Consider the following 25,417-nt stretch of genomic DNA (forward strand, 5'->3'; position numbering starts at 1 on the left):
TCAAGATGCTAAATATATCACTATGAAATACATTTGGAAAGTGAGGCAGGGAGGGGTTGTAGCTCAAAGTCTCTTATTTATGTTAAGCACCAGTATGAGACAGAATTATTTAACATGGTTGGTTCATAAACTAAGTAAGTTGATTAGTGACTGAGACAATAAAATCAACTGCTCTATTGACACTACAAATAAAAGGTGCCAGATGTGGTGATAACTCTTTTTAATGTGGATTACATCTGGCCCCAAAGATAGGAAGTCAAGAATATGAATGTGTCACTTACAACTCATAATCAATTAGGACTTATCATTATTTCCTTGTTTCCTTTCTGATTAATTGGTCTAAGAAAATCTAAACTGTATTTCATAGAGTCACGGGAGGATACAATTAAAAGGGATCTTTCAGATCATCTTAGTCAATCTCCTCCCTTTTGAGATGGGGATGTCATGGTCTAGAACCCAAATCTTCTGTTCTCTTAACCATTCACTTCAGTGGGGGCAGCATGGTATTATAAAATGAAAACCAGATATAGAATTTGAAATTGTGGACTTAGTTCCCATTTCTGACACAAAAGCTGTGTGATCCTGGGTCTTGTAATTACAAGCCACATGACCTTGAGCATACCATTTAACCACTTTGTGTTACAATTTCCTCATCTGTAAAATGAAGAATACTAATTTGTAAATATTACCTGAGATTTCATCTCTCCTCAGCTTCCATAAAATGGAGATAACTATATAGGTACTATTAGCTTCCTCCTTGCAAGGATATTTTTTAAACCTTATGGTTCTATATGAATTTGAATTGTCATTATTAGTACATGTAGATACTCCAGAAGAGACATTAATTGATTTTTGTTTTTATTGTTAACATATGAATTTTTTCATATCCTTCTCCAAGATTCATATCTGAGAAATTGATGCTATTCAAGAAATTGGAGATGAACAGATGGTGGTGATGGTGGTATTGATTGTGGGGTGTTAGGTGGGAACTCATCAGTAGATAATCAAATTCATAAAAGTAAGGGCCTTTTCTGAATTTTTTTTGAATTTTCAAATTAACAGTTTCATAAGCAAAGAAAACTTCATTAAAATTGATAATATCAATGTGTTCTGCTAAATATATTTATTAAGGACCTGCACAGACCATTCACTTGATTTTCCATTTTCAAGTAAACAATTCAATCCTTTCTAGTATTGAAGGGTGAGAGTGTAATATCACTTGATTCAAGTGTACAAGTGGTAGCTGGCTTAGGTGTTTTGACAGTAGAAGAAAGATAGAATCTAGTCTGATCAGGTAGGGGAGTAATGGAGTGACTGTTACTTTATACAGCAAGAAAGCAACAAAGAAATGTAAAGGTTAAAAAAAAAAGGCTTTGGACATTTTGTTCATAGGTTACTAGAACCAGTGGTAAATTGCTCATTTCTGAGGGTGGAACATGATTTTTTAGGGGCACTAAACAATGGACACAATTTTTTCAATAGGCATTGTCACTCAATCTTCCTCTAATGCTTTATCCTGGCCTGGAGGTGAGCTTGGATTCATTAAATACATAATACAAAATACAGAATATTACAAAGGAAATCAGTTATACTGAAATACTTATCAAATTATCTAAAAACTGGAAGATTGGACCAGAGACAGACTCTGAAGCAGTGTGTTAAAATGGAGAAAGAGGGGTGGCTAGGTGGCACAGTGGATAGAGCACCAGCCCTGGAATCAGGAGTACCTGAGTTCAAATCCCGCCTCAGACACTTAATAATTACCTAACTGTGTAGCCTTGGGCAAGCCACTTAAACCCATTCACCTTGCAAAGAAAAAAACAAAACAAAAAAACCCCAAACAACCAAAATAAATAAATAAACAAACAAATAAATAAATAAAATGGAGAAAGAGCCTTGGCTCTGTAGGTAGAGGACTTGGGTTTCAACCCCAGCTCTGTGGTTATTATTTGTTTGTCCTTGGGGAAGTCACCTAATGTCCCTAACCCTCAGTCTCCTCATCTGTAAAATAAGCAACCTGAACCATATTTCTGGATTTGTGATCCTATTTACTTCCTACTCTGAGGATAAATTTGGCTTAGTTTAGATTCATCACCAAAAGTTTGTCACTCAGATAAGACGTTTTTATGGTTATATGAAGGTTGTCTATTATGGAATGCAATCAGCCTTAATGGAGGGAGTCCCACATTGATGAAATCACATATCATTTAAACACTGAAGTACTTAGTTGGCACACAATTCAGGGTGGTTTAAGAACAGTTTGTTGTTGTTTTAAAGTTTAACAGGTGAAATAAAAACAGCAAGGGAGGGGAAAAAAGATAGACTCTGGGAGCAGCTTGCTGAAAAATTGGGATTTTCCATTTTTGCACCATTAGAAAGTTTCATTTAATGGGACAGTGATACAAATTGCATAGTTATTAGATCTACCAAGAGTTTTTACATTACATTTTTTACCTACCACAGTTTGCTGAAATCTTCTGAGTATGAAAAAAACCAAGAAATCTCTCTAAACTACTGACTTTCAGAATGGCAGTTCTCAGACCACTATCATACATATACACAATCAAAATCCTTTATGTTTACAATGCAAAACATAATGAATCTTTTGTTCATTTTTTCTTTAATGTTCTCAGAGACCCCCGATTTGATGTAAATTGATGAATAAAATTCAAATAATTTGCTCAACTCTTCATGTTTTTTATTAGATTTCCAAGGAATTTGTATTTTGGCAGTGGAGAAATTAGGGGACTCATAATTAGTCAAGAACATTTGGATGTTGCATTCTTCTAGCCTAATGATTCAGGAAGGGATAAAAGAGCTGGTCCTTTGTTCATTCCACATGCATTTACTGTATACCTCCAATGTAGAGAGGCAGTAGATACAGAGCTTACCAGGAAGACCTTGAACCAAATCCTCAAGACAAATCCTCTGATAAATAGTTAACTGTATGACCCTGAGTAACTCACTTAACCAATAAGGGCCAAGCAATTCTCTAAGACTAAACACTGAAGAGAAGGTAATGACCCATATAGATATAATGATTTCCCTCATCTGAGTTCCTTACCCAATGAAATCACTGATCCAGGCTTTATTCCCTATCCTACTAAGTGTAGCACATGTGAGTATCTAATAATAATGACTAGTATTTATGTAGCACTTTAAATTTTACAAAACACTTTACATATATTATTGGATTTCAGCCTCACAACAACTCTCTGAGGTAGTAATGCTAATATTATGCCCATTTTACAGATCAGGAAAATGAGGTTGAGAGAGGTTGAGTGACTTGCCTGAGATCCCCTAGCAATATTAAGTGTCTGAGGTAGAATTTGAATTTAGGCCTCTGCTTCCAAATCCAACAATCTACTTGCTGGTTCTATGCTTGCTGTACAAGATTAAAAAAATATAAGTGACAATCCCAAGTTTTAAGGAATTTATACTTCATTTGGGGAAACAGGGATCTACCTAAAATAGTTGAGTAACTGGTTAGATGGGGGCCAGTAATGACAAGGACTGATCTAGTCAAAATGTAAAACAGGCAATATTTGACCTTAGCCTTTCCCTCTTCTGGTCTCTGCTTCTCTATCCTGTGCCAGGATAAGTAGACCCTAATACTCCTGGTTATCTAGGACCCAATCTTGTGACCTCACAGGAAATAAGAATTTATTTGGATGGTTGGTTGGTTCTTGTCTTTCAAGGCATCACTATGTTAGAGATTAGTGACTGATCAGTCTGGAATGCTCTACCACAGGTTGGGCACAAATAGTCCATGTGAACCCCTGGGGTGGTTAATCTAAATTTACATATCTCATGTTTCCATTGAACTTCTTCAATTCGGCTTTGCTCATAGAGCACAGTTACCCTCTCCGATAAGGACATGCCTGCTGGCCGGTCCTGTGTCATTGTCTCCCATGTTGTACAATCAATTCAAAAATTCTTAAGAGAGACCTTCATTGTGTCTCTGTATCACTTATTATGACCCCACTATGCGTGTGAGTTCTACATGAACAGTCTTTTTGGTAAGCATATATCTGGCATTTTAACAATGTGTCCAGCATCATAGCTGCACTCTCTGTAGTAATGTTGGAATAGCTAGATAGTTTAGCTCCAGTGTCTGGTATCTTATCTTATCTGGTGATCTTCAGAATCTTCTTAAGACAATTTACATGGAAGCTATTCAGTTTCCTGTCATGGCATTGATAGACTATCCAATGAGGTCAACAGCATGAAAACCTTCACTTTGGCAATCCATGTAATATTTCTTTCAGGAGCTTCCCAAATACTGAGCTAACTCTGGCAATGCATGTGTCTCATTATCAATGTGTACCTCACTGGAAAATACACTGCCAAAGTGAACTTATTCAAAACTCTTTCATTTGCTGTAATTGATGGTTCCACAGATGATGGAGCATCTATGTTTTCTTGATGTTAATTGTTAGGCCAAACATAGCAGAAGCAGTAGAAAATAGATTCATATTTTGTTGCATCCCAACTTCAGAGACTGCACTGAGTGCACATTCATCTGTCATCAGAAAATCAAGTACTAGCACTCCCTTCACTTTGGTCTTGGCTTGTAGCCTTTTCAAGTTGAAAAATTTACCATCAGGGCAGTAGCTGACCTTGAGGCCATGTTCATTCTCAGTGAAGCTATTTGAAAATAACATGCTAAAAAGCATGGGAGCAATGACACAGCCTTGCTTGACCCCTTTGATGACTGGGGAAATCACAAGAGCATCATACATTAATCAGAATCCAGGCAAGCATACTATCATGAAATTGATGTACAGTACTGAATTTTTCTGGATAAGCAAATTTTGACATAATTTTCCATAAGCGCTCATGACTGACAGTTTCAAAGATCTTGGTCAGATCCACAAATGTTATATATAGACTTTTATTCTGCTCTTGGCATTTTTACTGAAGTTTGTTTGGCAGCAAATATCATATTGACTGCTCCTCCTCCCTTTCTGAAGTCATATTAGCTCTCAGGGAGCTTCCATCATCCAGGTGAAGGATCAGCCTATTGAGGAAAATTCTGGCAAGAATCTTACCAGCAATGATTAATAGAGAACAATCCTGTGATTGTCATAGGACAATCTATTCCCTTTACCTTTATAGAGATGGACAATGGACAGTCCTTGAATTCCTGGGAGATAGCTTCTTCACGCCATATGATCTGGAAAATTTCAGACAGCTTTTGGATGAACAATGGACCCCCAACCTTGTAAATCTCAGCTGGAATAGAATCAGTACCAGGTGACTTTACCACAAAATCTCTTCTTCAGTTTGGGAATGGATTGACTTTACCTTGTGGTAAATGGTCATTAACTTCTGCATTGATTGATGACAGTCTGCTAAAAAAAGTATAGAAGTGTTTATTCTGTCTCTCTAGGATCTTATTCCTATCAGTAATCACACATGGTTTCTTCAGCACTGAGTTGAGATGCACCATATGTCTTTGGCCCATAAATAGCCTTCAGGGCATCATAAAAACATTTTGGATTGTTACTATCAGCATAAAACTGAATTTCATCCTCTTTCTTATTGAATCAAGAGTCCTGCATCTTTCTAAACTCCACTTGTACTTTTCTTTTGATGGAAATAAATGCTGCTTTCTTAGAAATGAATCCTACTGGTAAACCTTATGGAGTTCTCATTTTTCATTTAGCACTTTCTATATTTCTCCATAATTTTCATCTGACCAGTTTTGATATTTACAAATGTTCAGACCCAGATGAACAAATATAGTGCTGAACATCAAATCTCTGAAAGTTGTCTACTCTTTTTCTTTTTGCTCAGAGTTGCCAATTGTATGTTGGCTCAATTTTCCCTCCACATTCCTTCTCAGAGAGGTACTCTAATCTCTTGACATTAATTCTTCTGGCAGTTACTTTGCCTTGGGGCCCCTACTTTGATTCAATGTGAACATTTAGTTTGGAGATGATTAATCTGTAATCAGCCCAGCACTCTGCACCACACATTGCCTTTGTCACTCTCACATCCTGTCTGTCTTTCCTTCTTCAGTAGTCTTCAGAAGTAGGTGACCACTGCTTTTGTTGTTTTCAACTCCATTTCTCCCAAGGACTCTGCCATGTCTGAGCTAGAGCCTACTCTAGCATTAAAGTCACTCAGTATTATAAGCTTTTCCTCTTTTGGTATATTAATGATAAATTTTTCTTCATAAAATTTTTCTTTGTCTTAATCAGAGTCCATCATGATGGGAGTATATGGCACTGATGATAGTGGCTTGGTGTTTTCCAACAAGTGGCAATGTCATTGTCTTGAGAATATCATTCACAGCTTTAGGCATTCAAACTAGCTGACAAGATTAGTTTTTTTTTCCAACACCAACAACTCTCATGGGTGGATCTCATTCTTTATGATAAGTCCATCACAAAAGTTATTTCCATATTTTTCCACCATTGCCATTGCTGATCGCAACTCCCTCCTTTCTTATTTCTCCACTACCATGTACTCTATTTTCTCTCTCCTTTCACTATGACTCTGCTGTAGGGTAGCTGAGTGGCGCAGCAGACAGATCTCTGGTCCCGGGGCCAAGAAGCCCTGAGCCCCCATACCACCCCTTAGGCCTAGAATCCACCTGGCCCTGTGGTCCTGGGAAGGCCTTCCATTCCCAGCCCCTTGCAAGAAGTAAGAAAGAAAATGTGTTATATCTGTCCACTCTCCCCCCATGGTCCATCCTCTCCTCCTTTATTCACATCCCCACCCCTTCCCCCTGCTCCCCCCTCCTCCTTACTCCAGATGTCTATACCCCATTGAGTATATTTGCTGTTTCCTCTCCTAGCCATCTCTGATGAGAGCAAAGTTTCCCTCATTCCCCCTTGCCTCCCCCTTCCATATCATTGCAATAGCTCATTGTAATAAAAAAAAAATTCTTATGTGAAATATCTTGGACTATTCCCTCTCTCCTTTTTTTCTTTCTCCCATTCCATTTCCCTTTTTTTTCTATTGGCTCCATTTTTACACCATATTTTATCTTTGAATTCAGCTTTCTCCTGTGCTTCAACTATAAAAGCTCTCTCTACCTGCTCTATTAACTGAGAAGGTTCATATGAGTATTATCAGTGTCATTTTTCTATGCAGGAATACATGCAGTTCATCCTCATTAAGTCCCTCATATTTCCCCCCTCTCCTCCAATCTCCATGGTTCACGTGAGTCCTGTATCTGAAGTTCAAACCTTCTGTTCAGCTCTGGCCATTCCAAGAGGAACATTTGAAATTCCCCTGGTTCATTGAAAATCCATCGTTTTCCCTGGAAGAGGACATTCAGCCTTGCTGGGTAGTTCATTCTTGGCTGCATTCTAAGCTCTCTTGCCTTCTGGTATATTGTATTCCAAGCCCTACAAGCTTCCAATGTAGTTGCTGCTAAGTCCTGTGTGATCCTGACTGCAGCTCCACGATATTTGAACTGTGTCCTTCTGGCTGCTTGTAATATTTTCTCTTTGACTTGGGAGTTCTGGAACTTGGCTATAATATTCCTAGGGGTTGGTTTTTTGGTATATCTTTCTCAGGGGGGGATCGGTGGATTCTCTCCATTTCTATTTTGCCCTCTGCTTCTAGAATATCAGGGCAATTTTCCTGTAGTAATTCTTTGAAAATGATGTCAAGGCTTTTTCCTGGTCATGACTTTCAGGTATTCCAATAATTTTTAAATTATCTTTCCTAAGTCTGTTTTCCATATCAGTTGTTTTTTCAATGAGATATTTCACATTTTCTTCTAATTTTTCATTTTTTTGGTTTTGAAGTATTGATTCCTGATTTCTGGTAAATTCATCAATCTCCCTGAATTCTATTCTTTGTCTGAAGGATTTGTTCTCCTCAGAGAGTTTTCTTATCTCTTTTTCCATCTGGCCAATTTTGCTTTTTAAAGCATTCTTCTCCTCAATAACTTTTTGAACTGTTTTATCCATTTGACCTAAGCATGCTATTTTCTTCAGCATTTTTTTGGATTTCCTTGACTAAGCTGCTGACTTCATTTTCATGTTTTTCCTGCATCTCTCTCCTTTCTTTTCCCAGTTTTTCTTCCAACTCCCTCATTTGATTTTCAAAGTCTTTTTTGAGCTCTATCATAGCCTGAGCCCAATTTCTGCTTTTCTTGGAGTCTTTAGATGCAAGAGCTTGTGCTTCCTCATCTTCAGACTGAGTATTTTGGTCCTTCTTGGGCTCATTTGCAAAATATTTCTCAATAGTCTTCCTTTTGTTTCTCTGCTTGCTCATTTTCCCAGCCTGAGCCTGGTTTGGGGTGTTTCTTGAGCTTTTGGGACACTCCCACAAGGGTCTCAGTGTGTGAGGCTCTGTCCTCCCTCCTGGTCTGTGAATGACCATAAGTGCCCCCCTCTGCCAAGGGGCTGATGTGTGTGGGGGGGCTGCTGTTCTATGGGGGGGCCTAGACTGTGGTCAGGATCTGAATGTGGTCAGAGCCCCAGAGTCCTGTTCCAGGGGCAGAGGACAGAGCTCTGCAGTCTCTCTTCACGCCTCTCCCTCAGCTCAATGGGCTCATGCCCTGGGGGCTCCTGCTTACCGGCTCTGCCTGCTTCTGTTTCCTGGATCAGGGCTGGGGAGAGGAAGCTGTGTGCCCTGAGGGCTGGGCTCCACATGCTTGCTCTGGCAGAGGTCCCCCACTGTTCCCCCACTTTGTGCCCGGCGCTCCTTGGGGTGCAGCCCAGGAGACTCCCCCGCTGCTGTGACCTGAGACCCCCAGTGCCCTGGGGCTGCCTCCAGGAGGCTGAGGTTCTTTGGCTCTGGTGGGCCACCCCTCTGGCAGGCCGCCCCTCCGGCCCCGGGGAGCAGAGCCTTTCTGCTCTTTTCCAGGTTACCTTGAGTAGGAGAACTGCCTCACTGGGTCCCTTTGTGGGTTCTGTCTCCAAGATTAGTTTTGATTGAAAAACCTACCCCAGCTTCATGATATTCTCCTATACAATGACCACTCTAGAAAAACATGTATCCAGTTCTGATTTCTATGTGCTGGTCATCATTTGTCAGTCTTATTTCATTCAGGGCTGCTATTTGAATATGCTGTTCTGCTGAGTTCTCTTGCAATGAGCTGTTCGTCTTTCAGTTCTATATCTTGTGCTGTTTATCAATGTGCACACATTTGATGGTGAGTAGAATCTTTTTTGAAAAAAGGTTTTGTACTTTTTTTGCGTGTGTTTTGACCATTAGATGGGATCCCTGCCTGCCATAGTAATCAGACCAAGGCTGGGTAATCAGATAATTTTAGGGCACTTTTTCTTGCCTTTCCTCACAACAGGAGATGAGCAGGGCTATCTTTAAAAGGCTTACTCAGATACCTAAGAGGCTGCCAAATGGCTGCTTCCATTGAGGAGACAACCCTATGACCTGGGCTGCCTTTGTTCAGGGTTGTGACTTCAGTTTCCAGTGTATCCACACCTGCTGATTTGGCACTTGCCTGTTACCACAGGATTTTGAGATAGGAATAGTAGCTTACGGATATGTCTTTTGATTCACATATAATTTGGATTTACGTGAGTCAGAATTGCATGAAGTCATCAGCCCCACTCTCTCTTCCAAAGTATAGTTCAGAGGCAAGAAAGAGTCAAGACAACTGATGATGCAGTGGATGACTTTGGCATCTTCGATGTCTGAGTTCTAGGATGGCATGCCATGTATAAGAAATAGCAAGATCATCATACAGGTAGTGACAGAGCTGAGATTCAAACTCAGATCCTCTGGCTCCAGATTAACTACCCCTTCCATTGTACCATGTTTTCTCCCAAGACTATTTTTCCTTAATAATGTCCCATGTTTTGGAGTTTTCCTTTCAAACTCTCTCCCAATCACTATTTACCTATTTTTTTTGATTATCTTAGTCTTACTGAGGAACTGGTTAATTTAATTTGCATAAAGTAACCCCAGTTAAGAGGTACTGTGGCTTAGAGGATATGATGTCAGATGTGAAATCAAGTACATGTGGGTTCAAATCTATCTATAGATTTAACAGGACAAGACACTTAACTACTGTGTCTTGAGAAAATCCTTAGAATTTATCTACTAAATTTTAGAGGAATTGAAATTTGCATTGTTGGAAGGATAGCCCATACCAGGCATTTCCCACATGGATATTACAGATTCTTAATCTTTCAATCACATCTATGGCATTTACCAATCTTTTTTAGATTAAACCTGATCCAGATAGTACCCTTTACAGATGAATAGTCAACATTTTCATGGAAGCCTTCTAGGCTATAACTAAAGATTCATCAAAGGTAGAAATTTTAGATACTAAGGAAGATAGAGATGGAGAAAGCATTTTGGGGTAATGGTATATTTGTTCTTTCAGGCAGACTATCTACTACTTGTATGATCCTGAACTTGATCTCTCTGGGTCTCAGGTTTCTCAACTACAAAATGAGGCACTTAGCATAAGGACAAGGGTTCTTAGCCTGGGGTTTGTGAACTTGTTATTAAAATTACTTTAATAACTTTATTTCAAAATAATTCTCTTACTTTGTAGTCCTATGTATCTAAATAATATTTTGAGAGGGGGTCCATAGACACTAGACAGGCAAAAGTTTCATGACCCAAAGAGGATTAAGAACTGTTGGACTAGATATGGTCTCTAAAGAGTCTTCCAGTTCTAAATCTATAATTCTATAAAAACTCTACACACATCAACATACAAAATACACAACACATAAATATATATCAAAATATATCTGTGCATATTTGTATATATATACATACATATATACACATGTGGAAGATGCCAGGGAATAGATAAGATTATTTGAATCTGTCTATAAGAAATGTCCTGTTCATTCCTATCTCCATACATAATGGAATGCCTTCCTCATGTCTCTCCACCTATCCAAATTCTATCCTCTTTTTAAGGCTCAGTAAGCCTCTAATTCCTTCATTAGAGTTCTTCCCAATTCCCCAGTTCTCATTGATCACTCTTCCAATGTACCCTGCAACCTCATATCTAATAATGTTCTATTTTTTGTTGATTGCTCAGATGTTAGTAGTTCCTTTTTTACTTATTAGATTCTATGTTCTAAGAGAGCAAAGAGCCCATGATACCTTCTGTGTCTCCTGATGGCACTAAGAATTTCCCAAATGTGCCTCATAATTTACTGTGTTGGGGTCTTTGCTTATGCTATCCCTTCATTAATGAATTGGCCTCATCCATCCTGCATCACCACTTTTTTTTTTTTATAAAGCCTTCTCTGATACCCTAAGCCAGAAGCAATTAGTCCCTCTTCTGAACTCTTATATCACTTTGTATAGACTATTGTGGATTTTCTTTGGAGTCAGTTGTTTCTCAGAAAACTTGCTCTCTATCTTCCTAGTTTTACCTTCCTCCAATTAACCCAAGAGGGAAAAAAATGCCAGAGATAAAGAGAAATGTCTGTGAAGAGAAGAGAAAAGAAGAATTAATCTTTTTGCTCTGTTCTCTCTTCCCCCATCCCCAACCCCACCCCACCCTGCTCTTTCTTCCTCAGTTAGAAACTTTAACCAGGTAACTTTTCACTTGTCCAAAATTTAGACCCATTGGTTCCCTTATTAATTGATGCAGTTTGCAGCAAGTTTTACAATAGAAATGCTTAAAGTATACATTGCATTACATTCCAAAAAATATTTCAAAACACAAATCTTAGGATGTGCTTTAAAGAGAAATTAAGGGTAGTTTGATAACCATAAAATTACTACAAAAGCAACTTGTTTCTAATAAAACCAATTTTGGATAAATCAAATGCTTAAATATACTAGATTCTATATAATAATAGCTAACACTTTAAAGCTTTACAAAACAATTGATATATATTCTCTCATTTGATTCTCACAATAATTCTTTGAGGTAGGCCTAGAAGCTATTTCTATTCTCATTTTTTTTTTTTGATGATAGTATGGTTCAGAGACCTTGCTTGCTCAGGGTCACACAGCTAATAAATATCTGAAGCAGGGGCAGCTAGGTTGTGCAGTGAATAAAGCACCTGCCTTGGAGTCAGGAGTACCTGGGTTCAGATCCGGTCTCAGACACTTAATAATTACCTAGCTGTGTGGCTTTGGGCAAGCCACTTAACCCCATTTGCCTAGAAAAAAAATAAACTAAAATAAATGTCTGAAGCAGGATTCATGAATCTAAAATGTTATACTACTCTATGCTATTCACCAACTATAAAGTGCTACATATGATGTAAGCTAGCATTACTATTGAACTAAAATAAAATATTTCATAGTTTTAGTTGTTAAGGCTAATCCCAGGAGCAAGGCAGCCATATATTTGGGAAGATATAAAGGCTATATCTGCTCTGAGTTGTTAGTTTGAAAGTGTTGATTTGTTTCATGGCTATTGATATATTTTGTTGTGATGGTAAAATTGGACTCTGAGAGTGTTTGTGATGAAGCATGAATAAGGTAGAACCTAAACTTGTAATTATACTTACTAGGTATATTTGGTTTGGGCAGCTAGGTGGTGATAGATCACTGGACCTATAATCGGGAAGATCTGAGTTCAAGTGTGACCTCAGACTTACCAGCTATGTGATCCTGGCAAATCACTTCAGTTTTTCCTCTATAAAATGGGGACACACTGGAGAGGGGAAATGGCAAACCACTCTAGTATCTTTGACAAAATCCACAGGGTCACAGAGAGTTAGATGTAATTGAATGCTTGAACAACAACATATTTGTATTAGATGTTGAATACTGGAGAATGAATGTAAGTCTGACTAAGTCATTTAGCATACCCTGTATGTAAATGCAATGAACCATCTTGGGAGGTAGTTGAGAGATGAGGCTGGATGACCACCTGTTAGATGTTGAAGATGGGATTCTTAGATAGGCGCCAGTTGGAATAGATGACCTCTGACATCCCTTCCAACTCTAAGACTCTGTGATTTCCTGCCTTCCTTACATTCATGAAATGACTTTCTCAACTCTATTTCTGTCTTCTAGGGTCAGAGACCCTACTTGACAATTTTTTCAAATTCATAACTACAGCTATTTTTGCTTGCCCCACCCCTAGTCTTGTAAGACTTCTTATCTTCAGGCTAAACACATATTCAAATGGCAGCTCAAGTCCCTATACATTCCTCCTCCTCTTGCTGATCAGTCCATTAGAGCATGCAAAGAAGGCTGGACAAAGGCATAGAGGTCTTTGGTGCTGATGCCAACTAGGTTCAAACAACCCCTGGCTATAAGTCTGATCAGAGAGGTTGTAAGCCATGGGTTGGCCCCAGTCCTAACATAACAACACCAACATTTCAGATTGTGTTGACAAACCCTGGCAGTCACACACACACACACATACACACACACACATGTACATATCTGCACAGCACATTTCTGATTCCTTAGACATCTCTTTATGGGAAAAGGATGAATGTTAACAGTCTTTGAATGGATGTGAACATATTTAGGGGCAGGAAGGAAGGGCCATGTATGGGACCCTATCACTAGATGCTAAAGTGATTGCTAGTAAAATGTTGGGAAAGGGAATTTCCTTCCTGGGCTTCTATTTAAAAAAATAGCTTCAAAAAATTGTTTTGGATAGACTATTTTCCCAGACAGGTCCCTAAAATTTAAGTTATCATTTTTTTAACATTCTGAACTCTTTCCTGACAACTTCAGTATAAGTGAAGATGTGATGAAATATAATGTGACAATGAAGGAAAAACTTTCTTTAAGAGTTCATGTTTCCAGATCCCCTTTTTTGTTCCTTGTAAAACTGAGCTGTGTCCTCTAGGGATTTCTGCCTTGCCTCTATTCTATTTACTCCTCAGTGGAGATTTATTTGCCACTTTGCAAATGAAAATTCAAAAAACTTAAATCTAAACAGGGTAATAGAATAAACAAGGGTAAAAAAAAATAAGGAAAAACAGGATCTGGAGTAGAAGATTCACCCCACATGACCCATAAACATCATAGCAAATAGCAAAGTGCTATTTTAGACTTGCATAGTAAATGACCTAACATGTATATTAGGCTACATGTATTCATAAATAATCAACTCATTTATATTGAGCTCCATGTATAGATGTTGAAGAATTAACAGATATATGTTGAGTTCCACATAGAATTAACAATTTCATGTTCAGTCCCACATAGAATAAACAGATGTAAATTTAGTTCCTTGTGGAATTTGTACACTAGCGTATTTGTATGTTTAAATGTACAATATATAGGTTATTAATGATGATCTCTAAGTGATGCTTGAGTAGTTCAGACAGCACTATTTGGGAAGATTTTCTTTAAAGAACACCACATGGCCTCCCTCTGCTCAGAAAATCCAACATGAAGTTTAACTCACCTACCCCAGTAGTATGGTCCCCTTTTGGACCCGTGTAGGATGTGGGTGTTTCTCCTCTCCTTCGATGCCAGCTGCTCCGGTTTCGCCTCTCTTGAGTAAATGTACATTCATCTTGCTCAAAAGTACACTCCCCTGGTGGGGGTGGAAGCATCTCTGTAAGGAAACAGCAGGGTTGATGACTTGCTTCAGCCAATTTCCATAAATATGCAATCAAATGCCTATGATATGAGATCTATTTATAAGTGCAGCAAAATGATATTTTGTACACATGGTCAGTAAGATACTACCTTTTTATACCACTGTCTAGAAAGCAATGTCTCCGGTATATATGTGGCAGAATTCTGTGTACTTTCCTCCAAAACATGCATGTATATATTTATAATACATACATATATATGCATTCACATACCTTTATTTCTATTTCTAAGCACAGATGTGGCTCAGTAATATTTGACTGTAAGCTATGCTTACTGATATATAATTTAGCACAATGCCCCACAATTAGAATGTTATGAATGTTAGTTGTTGTGATTGTTACCAATGGTCCCTTTAAGAAGATGGGAAAATGTAGTAAAGAGTTCATACTGTAGCTTGAGCTCATCCTGATTATTTCCTTTGAGGACAGGAAATCAAATATGTAGAATACAGATTGGAGGAGGGATGGTTAGGGTCTGAAGGGGACAGTAATATTTGAGGAGTTAGTTAGAATGGATTAAGTGTTTCTCATGATCTAACTTGACCCACTTTCCATAGTTAGTTGGATTATATCCCTTAAGTCCTGTATGATAATAGGAGGTAATAAAAATTACAAGAATAATTTACATGGTGCTTTGTAATCTGCAAAGCACTTTATGAATATTATCTAATTTTATCCTCATAGCAACCATAGGAAGCAGGTACGATAATTATCCACATTTATATCTGAGAAGGCTGAGGCAAGCACAAGTTAAGTGATTTGTGGATCATACAGCTGCTGCATGTCTGAAGCTAAATTTGAACTTAGGTCTTCCTGGTCTGAAGTATAACACTTCATGGCTGCAAGAGAACCAGCAGAAGAAGACACTGGAAAAACATGATCAAGGTTGAGGTTAGGAAAGGGGAGATGGATTGTAAGGTATAATTCTGCTTGCTGGATGTTTTTTCCTTTTAACTTCTTAGGATCTCCTTCCTCTTCTGACTATAATTATCCTTTTCCATAGCCAGATTTTGAGTGTTTTATCAAAAAATACACTCAGAACCTTTTTGAAATGCTTTGTGAATTTGGCATTCCCCTTTGTTTTCCCAAAGTGAAGGTATGACTTTGTGATGAATTGTACTTGGCCAATACAGACCAATGGTCTTCACTGAAGTGCATAGCTTTTTCATGCTCAATTGAAAGCCTAATATTCAGCCTGCTAAAATTATCTTTATTTGACCACTGCTAGGAATACTTATTTTTTTTTAAATTTAATTTTTATTCTCATTTTGTACAAATTTTTTTTTACATTAATAAAATATTCTTGTTTACAAGTAAACAAAACCCCTCTTCCCCCATGAATATAGATACATTTGCTTGGGCAAAAAAGTAAAGGGGAGAGAAAAAATTAAAATTAAAAAAAAATAATAGTAATAATTGTAGGTATGGCCAGGTGGCGCAATGGACGAAGCACCAGCCCTGGAGCCATGAGCACCCGAGCCCATATCCAGCCTCATAAACCCAACAATCACCCAGCCGTGTGACATGCAAGCTCCCCGATCCCCACTGCCCTGCAAAAACCAAAAAGAAGAAAAAAAAAGACCCAAAATAAAATAAAATAGTAATAATAGTAGGGGTGGCAGGGTGGCAGACAGAGCATTGGCCTTTGAGCCAGGAGCACCTGAGTCCAAATCCGGCCCCAGACACCCAAAGATCACCCTGCTATGTGGCCCCAGGCAGGCCATCCAGCCCCACTTGTCCTGCACTCTCCCCCAAATAATAATAACAAAAAATGTGCTTCAGTCTTTGTTCCAACACCAACAACTCTGTCATGGGTGGATCTCATTCTTTATGATAAGTCCATCACAAAAATTACTTCCATGTTTTTCCACTGTTGCCATTGCTGATCGCAACTCCCTCCTTTCTTATTTCTCCACTACCATGTACTCTATTTTCTCTTTCCTTTCACTCTGACTCTGCTGTAGGGTCATTGACTGGCTCAGCAGACAGATCCCTGGTCCCGGGGCCAAGAAGCCCTGAGCCCCCATACCACCCCTTAAGCCCAGCATCCACCTGGCCCCATGGCCCCGGACAGGCCATCCAATCCCAGCCCCTTGCAAGAAGTAAAAAAGAAAATGTGTTATATCTGACCGCTCTCCCCCTATGGTGCATCCGTTCCTCTATCACTCACATCCCCACCCCTTCCCCCTGCTCCCCACTCCTTCTTGCTCCAGCTGCCTATACCCTATTGAGTATATATGCTGTTTCCTCTCCTAGCCACTTCTGATGAGAGCAAAGATTCCCTCATTCCCCCTTGCCTCTCCCCTTCCATATAATTGCAATAGCTCATTGTAATAAATAAAATCTTAGGTGAAATATCTTGAACTATTCCCCCTCTCCTTTTTCTTTCTCCCATTCCATTTCTTTTTTTCTATTGACTCCATTTTTACACCATATTTTATCTTCGAATTCAGCTTTCTCCTGTGCTTCAACTATAAAAGCTCTCTCTACCTGCTCTATTAACTGAGAAGGTTCATATGAGCATTATCAGTGTCATTTTTCTATGCAGGAATACATGCAGTTCATCCTCATTAAGTCCCTCATATTTCCCCCCCTCTCCTCCAATCTCCATGCTTCACCTGAGTCCTGTATCTGAAGTTCAAACCTTCTGTTCAGCTCTGGCCATTCCAAAAAGAACCTTTGAAATTCCCCTGGTTCATTGAAAGTCCATCTTTTTCCCTGGAAGAGGGCATTCAGCCTTGCTGGGTAGTTCATTCTTGGCTGCATTCTAAGCTCTCTTGCCTTCCAGTATATTGTATTCCAAGCCCTACGAGCTTCCAATGTAGTTGCTGCTAAGTCCTGTGTGATCCTGACTGAAGCTCCACAATATTTGAACTGTGTCCTTCTGGCTGCTTGTAATATTTTCTCTTTGACTTGGGAGTTCTGGAACTTGGCTATAATATTCCTAGGGGTTGGTTTTTTGGTATATCTTTCTCAGGGGGGATTGGTGGATTCTCTCCATTTCTATTTTGCCCTCTGCTTCTAGAATATAGGGCAATTTTCCTGTAGTAATTCTTTGAAAATGATGTCAAGGCTCTTTTCCTGGTCATGACTTTCAGGTATTCCAATAATTTTTAAATTATCTTTCCTAAGTCTGTTTTCCATATCACTTGTTTTTTTTTTTTCAATGAGATATTTCACATTTTCTTCTAATTTTTCATTTTTTTGGTTTTGAAGTATTGATTCCTGATTTCTGGTAAATTCATCAGTCTCTATGAATTCTATTCTTTGTCTGAAGGATTTGTTCTCCTCAGAGAGTTTTCTTTTCTTTTTTTCCATCTGGCCAATTTTGCTTTTTAAAGCATTCTTCTCCTCAATCACTTTTTGAACTGTTTTATCCATTTGACCTAAGCTGGTTTTTAGCATGCTATTTTCTTCAGCATTTTTTTTGGATTTCCTTGACTAAGCTGCTGACTTCATTTTCATGTTTTTCCTGCATCTCTCTCCTTTCTTTTCCCAGTTTTTCTTCCAACTCCCTCATTTGATTTTCAAAGTCTTTTTTGAGCTCTATCATAGCCTGAGCCCAATTTCTGCTTTTCTTGGAGTCTTTAGATGCAAGAGCTTGTGCTTCCTCATCTTCAGACTGAGTATTTTGATCCTTCTTGGGCTCATTTGCAAAATATTTCTCAATAGTCTTCCTTTTGTTTCTCTGCTTGCTCATTTTCCCAGCCTGGGCCTGGTTTGGGGTGCTTTCTGAGCTTTTGGGACACTCCCACAAGGGTCTCAGTGTGTGAGGCTCTGTCCTCCCACCTGGTCTGTGAATGACCATAAGTGCCCCCTTCTGCCACGGGGCCGAGGTGGGGGCCCCTGTTGTTCTATGGGGGGGCCTAGAATGTGATCAGGATCTGAATGTGGTCAGAGCCCCAGAGTCTTTTTCCAGGGGCAGAGGACAGAGCTCTGCAGTCTCTCTTCACTCCCCTCCCTCAGCTCAATGGGCTCATGCCCTGGGGGCTCCTGCTTACTAGCTCTGCCTGCTTCTGTTTCCTGGTCTGGGAGAAAGAGCAAACTGCTGGCTGTGTGCCTGGAGGGCTGGGCTCCACGTGCTCGCTCTGGAAGAGGTCCCCCACTGTTCCCCCCACTTTGTTCCTGGTGTTCCTTGGGGTGCAGCTCAGGGGACTCCCCCACTGCTGGGAGCCGCAGCTCCCAGCGCCCTGGGGCTGCCTCCGGGAGGCTGAAGTTCTTTCACTCTGGTGGGCCACCTCTCTGGCTGGCTGCCTCTCTGATCCTGGGGAGCAGAGCCTTTCTGCTCTTTTCCAGGTTACCTTGAGTAGGAGAACTGCCTCACTGGGTCCCTTTGTGGGTTCTGTCTCTTGAAAGTTTAGTTAGAGTCCTTAGCTGATGAGTTTTATCAGAGAGCTCCTAAGACTCGATCCCTTCTTGTAGCCATCTTGGCTTCGCCCCAGGAATACTTATAAAGTACTTTTAATATCAATTAAAATAATTTTGAAAACTGAAATGTTATTATCATCATAATCCTAGGTGACCTTGGACAATAATTCTGGGGCCTTGCTTCCTCAAGTGTAAAGTAAGAGATTGAATACTTTCCTGTTCTAACTTGGTGATTAAAATCCCCCCCAATAAGTGTCTCTACTCATTTATACACTCATAGGTATATAGCTATATATGTATATAAAGAAATAATGCATATATATAGGCATATATGTATATATAAATAAATATATATATAATATATACTTAATTTTATATATAAATAGGTATATATGTATATTTAATAGTGTTATATATAATATATATATATATACATACATATATATATATAAATTTAAGAACAACAACTCAGACTCCAAATTCAATGCTTTTAATACTATGGCATCAGGGAGATAATGCTATGACAAGTATGTGAACTAGATTTGAGTGATTCACCAGTCTCACTTTCCCCCTCCATCTGGGACCAGTGGTTAGATATGAATTAGGATAGTGAGATGGCCATGAATGCAAGACAATCAGTGTTAAGTAACTTGCCCAAGGACACACAGATAGAAAGTGTCAAGTTTCCAAGGCTAGATTTGAACTCAGGTTCTCCTGACTCCAGGGCTGGATGCTCTATCTACTCATCACCTAGCTAGACATCATGGTGGATAGAGTTCCAGAGTCAGGAGAGCCTGAGTTCAAATCCAGTCTCTGACATTTATTAGCCATGTGACCCTGAGTCAGTCTCTTAATCCCATTTGCCTCCAATACACACACACACACACACACACACACACACACACACACACACACACACACACACTTTGGGTCCTCTTCTGATTCTATCTGAAATTCTGTTGCTTTTGGGTATAGAGTCTGTGGTCTGTGGTATAGGGGAAACTACTGTTTACTACCTGTGGGAATCTAAGCATGTGATATAACCTCTCTGGAACTCAGTTTCCTTCTTTTTTAGAATGGGCAGGTTGGACTAGAAGGCCTTTGGGATCCTTCCTGCTCCAAATCTTGGATATTACTTTATGATACTTTGGGGGCAGCTAGGTGGCATGGTGGATAGAGAAGTGGGTTTGGAATTAGCAAATTCAAATCCTACTTCAGACACTACTAGCTGTGTGACCCTGGGCAAGTCACTAAATTATATTTGCCTCAGTTTCCTTCTCTGTAAAATAAACCAGAGAAAGAAATGGTAAATAGTATCTCTGTCAAGAAAACTCCAAATTGGGTCATGAATACTCAGACACAATTGAAATGACTGAACAACATGATCCTCTGATATGGCCAAGAATTGTAGGAACTGAGAAGCCAAAGATGAATTAAGATCTGGATCAGTGGAGGGAATATCCATGCCAGAGAAATCACAGCTCCAACAATGCATTTTTGAGTCACTATTATACATTATCTTTTAAATGTTTTAGAAATATATAGTTGTAATTAAAAATATTTGGAAAGTGATATGACCTTGGCTATACTATTTTAAAAGGCAAGATTAGGGGATGGTGGAATGTGTGCTATACTGGTACCTACAATATATGAGAAGACTTAGAGGAAGACCTTCATTGGGTGGAGGATCCATTGAAACTATGAACAAGAAACTTAGAACATAAGAAGACATTGTATTGTTTGTACTATCAGAGATAGTACTCTCATTGGTGAGATCATAGATCCACCAAAGTGTAATTTTTAAAAATAATTTAATGAATATATGTGTAAATGTCCCTATACAAATTGGGAAATAACACAGACATCAAAATAGCATAATGAGTTTATGAAAATAAATGAAGCTTTCTAGTCCTATTCTTAATATAGCTAAGACACAAGGAAAAGAAATGAAAATTAAAAGGTATAGAATAGAACTGTCTAGAGAATAGAAAAGAGCATAGGTCTTACCAGTAGTAGAATGGCAATTTCCCAGATGTACTGTTATATCATCCAAGGCTACAAGGCCACAGTCCCAAAAACTTTTACACCAGCTCATGAAAACAACCTGTAAGCAAAATATCCATGAATTCTGTTGTCCTAGATGCAGAAATCTGATTAGATTAGGGTTTTTAATACAGTATCAGGAGATTTTAACCAAACCATAATGAACTCTTCACTGTCTGTTTTAAATGGTATAAATGATGAGTGGATAACCCTGGAGAACATGAGGTTCATTTCTTTTCAATTTTCAAATATATTTTACCTTTATAATTATGCTTTAATTAAGTCTAACAGTTAAACTAATTTGTATTCACAGTCATATACTATATTCACAGTCACATACAATCCCATGAAGTGGCCATATTATTTGAATTTGCACTACATATTGCCATTGGGTTGGAACCAATCATCATGTTTTACATGATTATTAACTTTGAATAATGCAACTGACCACTTCATGGGACTTGTCATTGAATTTGCATATGACACTGTGGGGAGTCAGGCAAGAGATGTAGTGTATGGTGAGGAAAAGGCAACTAATGATTTAAAATATATCACAGACAATTCCCCAAAGTAGTCAATCAAAAGTAATTTTTCGGTGAGCTTTCTTTCCAAGGATTTTTGGATAAATACTACTGATTTTTGAAAAATACTTTCTCACACATGCTTTATTTATCCTGTGCACACTTTCTCCTGGGTTTGTTATATCAGAGGACATTTTCTGCATGCAAAGATAAAAATCTTTATCTAGAGATAGAACCTCCTGATTTAAAGCCCAGATACAGTTATAATTTTATCAAGATACACATTTGTATTATTATGGATGAATGCAAACTTATTTGTGTCACAATTTATTAACTTCATTGTGCTGGAGACAGAATCACCTTGGATTACCTTTCATTAGGCTATTTTTAAAGCCAATTTTTCACATGTAGGATGATGGAAGAGCACTCTCCAAAATGAACATGAAGTGACAATTACAAAAAAAAAATTTAGTAAGTTTTTAGACCCAGAACTTAGGGAATCAAAGGTTTCACCCAAAAGTTGGTTTGTGTGGTGTTTTTTTCTTAAGGCTCTGATTAAATATTCTTGCAATCAATAATTTTAGACTACAAGGACAGTTTGGGATTTTAATTATACATGATCTTATTTCTTCAATATCTTCAAAAATTTGAATTCACTGTTATGAGGCCCATCCATCCCCCATCCACATACCCCACAAAAGCTAATTGCATCCTTAGAGTTCCATAAGACACTGCCCATTAAAAAAAAAACAACATTGTCAGTTGTTGGTCATACTTTTGGTGATGTGCTTCTCTGATTTGAACCAATGACTAAAAAGGCAATCAGTCAATAAACAATTAACAAAAGATTATTTGACAGATATTATACCCTGGGAATGCAAAAGAAGCAAAAAATTATCCTTAACCTCAAAGAGTTCACAGTCTAATGGTAAAGACAACAAGCAAACAAATACACACACGTGTGTGTGTATCTTTATATACATACTTTTATGTTTGTTTAAATGCTTGTGTACATATACATACATATATATATATACATACATATATATATGTGTATATATATATATATATATATATATATATATATATATATATATAAAATTTATGTTCAGGATAAAAAAATAAATCTTCCTATAGAAGACAGGATGTTATCTGGGACTTGAAGGAAAGTAGGAGACCAGGAGATATAGATAAAGAGGGAAAGCATTCCAGGAGTTCAGGATGGGCAGAGAAAGAACCCAGAAACAAGAGAGCAAGTTTCTTGTTCATGATAGAACAAGTAAGCCCATGTCACCATATTGAATAATGATGTGATGGAGTATAAGGTGTAACAAGATTGGAAAGGTGATGGTTGGTTATAATGGGCTTTGAATGCCAAATGGGATTTTGTATTTGATACTGGAAGTAGTAGGAAGCTACTGGAGTTTACAATTAGAAGTCTCTGTGTGTGTGTGTGTGTGTGTGTGTGTGTGTGTGTGTGTGTGTGTGTGAGAGAGAGAGAGAGAGAGAGAGAGAGAGAGAGAGAGAGAGAGAGAGAGAGAGAGAGAGAAAGATTGATGATGAGACCTGCAAATGTGGATGCAAAAATCTTCACCAGAACCAGTCTCAAAGCCTTTTTCTTTTGATGGAACTGGTTATCCTTTACATTTTGCTGGCACAGCCTGCAAGAAAATAGGGCTGGCTATGTGGTGGCATAATAATATATAATCATATGATGATGATTGATGATGATGATAGTTAAGTATATGTATATATATATATATATATCTAAGATTTTCAAAGCACTTTACTTATATTTTTACTTACATTATATTATATTATATTACATTATATTATATTATATTACATTATGTTATTTGATTCTCATAATAACTCTTTAAGGTTGGTATTATTATTGTCCCTATTTTGAAGAGAAGAAAACTGGGCTATCTCAAGAAGGACTCTAAGTTAATTTCTAACCACAGTTGCTGTTTAATCAGTATATATGAGGGAATTGAAAAAGATAACATTTCCCTTTTTCAACTTACAGTCTATGATCCTTTAAATTATTGGAAATAGTCTGATCCCTGCCCAGGTGAGTGTTTACTATTTTCCAGCTATAATGTTGAGGCTTTAGTCCCCAGTACTCACACTGCCAATTGGAAAAGTCATGGTGAAAATAATCTCAAGAGGTTGGGTAGTTCGATTTAAATTGGCTTTATCCTGGTTTGACCTTCTTTCACCATCTTTCACTTTCCAACCTGCTCCTGCTGCCACTGCCAGATTTATAGTTTCTGGATTTTAATATAGTCTTACAGTTCTAGGTCCTGGCTTGGACATTTCTGGATGCTTGTCTTTCAAGACATGGCCACCACCCATTAGAATTGATTTGGAGTTTTTCAAGTGTTATCATAACCAGACATGCTTCTTCCTTCTGCTTCCCTGCTTCAGTGTTCTTTCTTTCTCCTTGTAGACTCTTGGGTTTTTTTTTTTAAGTTTTTGCAAGGTAATGGGGTTAAGTGGCTTGCCCAAGGCCACACAGCTAGGTAATTATTAAGTGTCTGAGGTCAGATTTGAACTCAGGTATTTCTGACTCCAGGGCTGGTGCTATATCCACTGCACCACCTAGCCACCCCTCTACTTGATGACTCTTGATAGTACTTTTTTCCTTTGAGTCTTTTATTCATGGAATTCTGGGAATTGTAGATTTTCCCTAATAGTAATAAATGGTACATTATAAAGTGCATATGGTTTCTTTTCCTTTCTTTTCAGCAGCTAAGTGACCTTGGGCAACTCTGTGCCTCAGTTTCCTCCTCTGTAAAATAGAATCTATCTTATATTGTAATGATCAAATGAGTTAACATGCGAAGTGCTTTGTAAAGCCATTTAAATGCTCATTATTATTACTATTGTTTTTATTTTGCTCATGCCTCTTGAAAGGGGTGGGAGAAGAGATAGGAAGAAATGTTCTACCATCTGTCATTCTCACTTTTGTCTGCTACATAGAGCAAATGCAGTGTTAGACTTCACAGTTAGTGATTACTGATAAACCTCCTTTCCTTTAATTTTGGGGTTTTCTAAGTGTCTTGGCTCATGTAATTATGAATTATATTTTCCATCAGCTAAGTCTTAGTTATATAGATTCCTTAATTTGTAATATGTCCATTTATAAAAAGAATAAAAACTATATCACACGCCCAGACTCATAAAGCACCCCAGGGTTCCAAGGAATCTGATGGTAGAAAAATAAAGCGATGTCCTAGACATGGTAAGAATAGATTTCTACCAATCATTATCTTCTGGCTCTTTCCTCATTGTATTTAGTCATTACCAATGAATCTTCAAGATGGCCAAATAAAATACAAAGAAATAACAGGATTTCACTACCACATACCAGGACACCAGTTGTGACTTATCTATACATGCTGATCAACAAATCTATTAATGATTCTCTCTAAAATATAATCAATTTACTAATTCAATCACAGACCACTTTCAAACTATGACTGCAAGCCTTAAATTCAAGAACTATCTGATAGCATTGCATCTTTTGCGCATTGAATATCATTGAAATAAATGCATAAACAAGATTAGTTTGTTTAATTAATAGAACTCTTCCAACCCTGTCTCTCTCTTTGCAACTTAGTGCTATGATGCCATCTACCTATATCTTTGGAGGACCTTCATGTTGCATTACATAGTATGCTTGGGGTAGCAAATCATATCGAATGACTGGACCTGGCTGAGGTCAGATGAAAGGAAAGGATTATTTCCTATTCTGGGAAATTATCACTATGACCAAGATGGGTTTAGTATTTAGATTAAATTTGTATTTATTCTATTTTTGATAAACCCTGATCCCTAGGGTCTAGAATATTTTTCTTATATATACTCTAGATAAACATGTTTATTTAAGGGTAAAGGTAGGAAAAAGGATGAAGAATTGTGAATTTGACTCCTAAGAAGTAAATGCACCTCAACTTCACAAAAGACTTTGAAAAGTTTTATGCTAATTGA

General features: G+C 38.1%; 1 protein-coding gene across 2 annotated transcripts in view; it reads right to left on the reverse strand.

The window, feature by feature from the left end:
- MAMDC2 (MAM domain containing 2) overlaps positions 1 to 25,417 on the reverse strand; it is a 212,589-nt gene that overhangs the window by 27,704 nt on the left and 159,468 nt on the right. The window contains exons 10-11 of one of the 2 annotated variants that reach the window (XM_074207395.1): positions 20,865 to 20,961; positions 14,294 to 14,446 (exon numbers count right to left, since the gene is read on the reverse strand). In XM_074207395.1, coding sequence (XP_074063496.1) covers positions 14,294 to 14,446; positions 20,865 to 20,961 — 250 coding nt within the window. The remainder of the gene's footprint in view (positions 1 to 14,293; positions 14,447 to 20,864; positions 20,962 to 25,417) is intronic. The other variant, XM_074207396.1, reaches the window with a different exon arrangement.

This window comes from Macrotis lagotis, chromosome X (assembly GCF_037893015.1).
Source record: "Macrotis lagotis isolate mMagLag1 chromosome X, bilby.v1.9.chrom.fasta, whole genome shotgun sequence".
Lineage (NCBI taxonomy): Eukaryota > Metazoa > Chordata > Mammalia > Peramelemorphia > Peramelidae > Macrotis > Macrotis lagotis.